The sequence below is a fragment of the Camellia sinensis genome, chromosome 5 (genome assembly GCF_055761805.1).
Source record: "Camellia sinensis isolate YWXY chromosome 5, ASM5576180v1, whole genome shotgun sequence".
NCBI lineage: Eukaryota > Viridiplantae > Streptophyta > Magnoliopsida > Ericales > Theaceae > Camellia > Camellia sinensis.
The window spans coordinates 125,939,346-125,944,521 of NC_138965.1; the positions used below are offsets into that span (position 1 = coordinate 125,939,346).

At 31.4% G+C, this 5,176-nt stretch overlaps 1 protein-coding gene and 1 long non-coding RNA gene across 2 annotated transcripts; one reads left to right on the forward strand and one right to left on the reverse strand.

Annotated features, from left to right (window-relative positions):
- Window positions 1-817: 817 nt before the first annotated feature.
- On the forward strand, window positions 818-1,427 carry LOC114311528 (uncharacterized). The gene is made up of 3 exons (XR_003646514.2): window positions 818-940; window positions 1,022-1,156; window positions 1,234-1,427. It is a non-coding gene; the product is annotated as an uncharacterized LOC114311528 (long non-coding RNA).
- Window positions 1,428-2,837: 1,410 nt separating this feature from the next.
- Window positions 2,838-4,145, reverse strand: LOC114304656 (protein FAR1-RELATED SEQUENCE 5-like). The gene has a single exon (XM_028249800.2). It carries the CDS (start codon window positions 4,143-4,145, stop codon window positions 2,838-2,840), a length of 1,308 nt encoding a protein of 435 aa, XP_028105601.2.
- Window positions 4,146-5,176: the final 1,031 nt, after the last annotated feature.

Sequence of the window (5,176 nt, forward strand, 5' to 3'; positions counted from 1 at the left end):
TTTGCTTTGGAGATTGTGTATATGGGACCATATGCTTTATTACATTTATTTTTAAAAGCAATATAGTTCATGTGATCCCATTTGTGATTTTTTTGTTTTGTTTCTTTTTTTTTTTTTTTTTTTTTTTTAAAGCAAGATAGCCCATGATGGTCCCATTTCTGTTATTGTTTTTGTTTATAGAATGGGGGGATATGTAGGCTTGATTAATTGTCCTATTAGTGAATAACTAGGACTTGGGTGAGTAATCTTAAAAGAATATATATATATATATATATATATATATATATATATATATATATATATATACACACAATATTTATAGAATACAATGAAAGAACACTACAAAAAATTAATGATATTAATAATATGTTTTAATTGTAGTGTTTTAATATATGATTAAATTTTCATAGTATGTTTTGGAATTTAAATTTGGTCTAATGTATTTTTTGTTATTGTGTTTAGCTAACCATGACAACTCGGACAGCATTGAACTCAGTTTATGAGTTAATACAATTGCTTCAACCATTACAAAAAGAAGCTATCAAATCAATTGGCTTTGGAGGTTTATTAGAGCTTAAATGCACGAGATTGCCACGACAACTCTGTGAATGGTTGGTTGGTTGTTTTGATCATACATCTCGGTGTTTATTCGTTCATGGTAAAAGAATAATTATAACACCATTTGATGTAAGCCACATATTAGGATCGTATCCCAGATGCGAAATATCCAGCGTGGTATCTACCTACATATTTTTCGGTAATTTACTTATGCATTTTACAATTAAAAGCATTTGACTACGTAGTTTGTATTATTGATATTTATACTAATTTTTATGAGTTGTAGCAACATATTTTGCAACACAAGGTTCATAAGCCAAACATGCTCAAGTCCTATTTTGGAACAAAACGGTACACGGGAAAAATTGAATCATGTGAAAGGGTATTGATTTGTTATTATCTCACTTTACTTTTGTTTAATATGTTAATGAATATGATAGTGCTGATTATTGATTTAATATAGGTGTACATTCCAATTAATGATGCGGGTGAACATTGGTATATGTGTGTGGTATACATGCGACAACAAGTGGTATATATCCTTGATCCGTATATATCAAGAAGAAGTAGAACTCGGCCAACTCAAGTAAAAAAAGTGGTACACATCCTTATACAATGTCGTTATTTGTATTTTGTATTGCATGTTTTCCTACTAATTAGTTATGTAAATAACAGGTTGAAGTGTTACATGACTTATTGGGAATTCAGTACAAGAATGCATATACAAATAAAATTACCGAGTTTCCAATTAGAACACTTGAATGGCTTCCACAACAAAGTAATGGCTATGATTGTGGAATGCATGTCATCAAGTATTTTGAATTGTTGCAATTTATTGATTCCGAAGCTTGTTTGCTTCAATTTGACTCGTGGGATGCTAGACAAAGATTAGCACTAGGCTTAGTTCGAGATGCAAACAATAAAATTGGGTCAAGAGTGATAGAATTGGCTTGTGATAGATAATTGTCATGTATCATTGATGTTGTTGCATGTTCATACTTGAATTATGTAAATTTCAACTGAATTTGTTTTGGGGAGAATTTCAACTGAATTATGTGAATGTCATGTATAATTGTCATGTATCATTGATGTTGTTGCAAATGGATTTTAATCGTATGATTTTTGTCGTTTTTTTAGTAATTTGGATTTGGATTGTACATGGGCAGGGTTTGAATTAATTATGACTTACCACTTTATTATACTTCAATGACTCCACTTACTATTTCATTATTCTTTACTTACCATTTTATTCAACCATACTTACTAGTTAAAAAGACTCTACTTACAAGTTTATTAGACTTAACTTACAACTCAAATAAGCTTCACTTACTACCACTCAAATAAATTCCACTTACTACTTTATTACTCTTTGCTTACTATTTTATTCAATCATACTTACTAGTTAAAAAGACTCTACTTACAAGTTTATTAGACTTAACTTACAACTCAAATAAGCTTCACTTACTACCACTCAAATAAATTCCACTTACTACTTTATTACTCTTTACTTACTATTTTATTCAATCATACTTACTAGTTAAAAAAGACTCTACTTACTAGTTTATTAGACTTAACTTACCACTCAAATAAGTCTCACTTACTACCACTCAAATAAATTTCACTTACTACTTTATTACTCTTTGCTTACCATGTTATTCAACCATACTTACTACTTAAAAAGACTCTACTTACTAGTTTATTAGAGTTAACTTACCACTCAAATAAGTCTCACTTACTACCACTCAAATAAATTTCACTTACTACTTTATTACTCTTTACTTACCATGTTATTCAACCATACTTACTACTTAAAAAGACTCTACTTACTAGTTTATTAGACTTAACTTACCACTCAAATAAGTCTCACTTACTACCACTCAAATAAATTTCACTTACTACTTTATTACTCTTTGCTTACCATGTTATTCAACCATACTTACTGCTTAAAAAGACTCTACTTACTAGTTTATTAGACTTTACTACTCAAATAAGTCTCACTTACTACCACTCAAATAAACTCCACTTACTACTTTATTACTCTTTACTTACCATTTTATTCAATCTTACTTACTAGTTAGAAAGACTCTACTTACTAGTTTATTAGACTTAACTTATCACTCAAATAAGCCTCACTTACTACCACCCAAATAAACTCCACTTACTACTTTATTACTCTTTACTTACCATTTTATTCAATCTTACTTACTAGTTAAAAAGACTCCACTTACTAGTTTATTAGACTTAACTTACCACTCAAATAAATTATACTCACTACTTTATTACTCTTTGACTACAAGAGTACGCTTGCAATATACATCTGCAATCCACTTGTTATTATGAAGGCCATACTTGTCTACAAGGTTCTTCCACTCTAATTCAAACATTTCTTGTGTACATTGCATTGACATGCATTTTTCAAAGCTATGAAGAAATCCCTCTATGTGGATATTGGAAAGAGCATTCATTTTAAGATGCCATTTACATAATCGATGTCTAGCAGTAGGCATAACTGTTTTGATTGCTCTACACATGGCCTTATCCCCGTCAGTGATTACGGACAGAGGCATCTTGTGATCCATCGCATCAAGAAATTTCTCTAACACCCATATGTATGTCTCTACTGTCTCAGAAGCTAACAGTGCACACCCAAAAACAGTCGTTTGAAAGTGGTTGCTCACACCTTGTAGTATCACAAAAGGTTTGTTGTACGCATTTGTCCGATACGTAGTATCAAACATCAACACATCACCAAAATACAGATAATCTGTTCGAGATCCACCATCAGTCCAAAACAAATTATTTAATCGATTTTCTTCATCTACATCATATTTATAATAAAACATTGGATCTTGCTCTTCTTTACCACATAAGTAAGCCAAAGCACCTTCTGCGTCACCATCGACAACTTGCACTCTACGCTCAGTCCCAAAATGGTTGTACATGTCCTTCTGTATGAACCCAACATTCTCATAACCACCTGCTTGTTGTGCAGCAAAGTCCATAATGTGACTTGTCCTCATACCAATATGATGCATTGCATTGCCTTGTGCCTTGTCGGCACTCGTAACATTCCGGTGTGAGCGAAGAAATTGAACACCAAGAGGCCCTATCATGGAATGATTGTGCTCCTTGAAAAATTCATTCACTTCATATTTGGAAGTACTCCGATTGTATTTGATACGAAAACAAGCACGACAACCAACTCTAGTTAATTGTTTTGGTTCTCTTTTACGTTCTTCAACCTCAAGGTATTTGGATTGTCTATATCCTTCTTTTGAACATACCCAACTCCTTGATATAACCATATTATTCTTGTCCTTATACAATTGATCCCTTCGAATACTAAAGCCTTTTACCTTAGCATACGAATTGTAAAATCTTTCTCCGTTTTCTTCTGAATCAAATGTCATTTCAAACACATCCTTTTCAGTTAATTCATCTAGACGCTTAATATCTCTTTCGGTTGGAATATTATTAGAATTGACGATATTATCTTCGTTATGAATATTATACTCACCATCATTACCGTCATCATCAACTAGTTCATATATAATGTTATTCTTGTTTTGCTCAGTGTTGTCTTCCATCTGCAATAAGCATAAACAAATTAATTAAGAAAAAGCAAGTAGAAAATGATAAGTAAAATACTAGGTGGTAAAATAGATGGTAAGTGGTAAGTTGAGTCACAAAGAGTTGCTAGTAGAATGAGAATGAATGGCAAGTGTTGTGTTTTTGAATGATAATTAAACTCATTTAAACCCTACTTACTACTCAATGAGACTGTACTTACTACTTTATCAGAAGTACACTTACTACTCAATGAGACTCTACTTACTACTTTATTAAACTTGACTTATCATCCATTTAAACCACACTTACTAGTCAATGAGACTGTACTTACTACTCTATCAGAATTACACTTACTACTCAATGGGACTCTACTTACTACTTTATCAAACTTGATTTATCATCCATTTAAACCACACTTACTAGTCAATGAGACTGTACTTACTATTTCATCAGACTTCACTCACCACTCATTTAAACCATACTTACTACTTTATTAGACTTGACTTACCGCTCATTTGAATCACATTTACTATTCAATGAGACTCTACTTACTACTTTATCAAACTTGACTTATCAGTCATTTAAACAACACTTACTACTTAATAAGACTTTACTTATTATTTTATCAGATTTAACTCATTTAAACCACACTTACTACTCTATCAGAATTACACTTACTACTCAATGAGACTCTACTTACTACTTTATCAAACTTGACTTATCAGTCATTTAAACAACACTTACTACTTAATAAGACTTTACTTATTATTTTATCAGATTTAACTCATTTAAACCACACTAACTACTCTATCAGAATTACACTTACTACTCAATGAGACTCTACTTACTACTTTATCAAACTTGACTTATCAGCCATTTAAACCACACTTACTAGTCAATGAGACTGTACTTACTATTTTATCAGACTTGACTTACCACTTATTTAAACCATACCTACTACTCAATATTTGGCTTACAACTCATTTAAACCATACTTACTACTTTATCAGACTTGACTTACCACTCACTTGAATTACACTTACTACTC

Coding starts and splice junctions, on each gene's coding strand:
- LOC114304656 (XM_028249800.2), bottom strand. CDS start 4,145: ATGGAAGACAACACTGAGCAAAACAAGAATAACATTATATATGAACTA.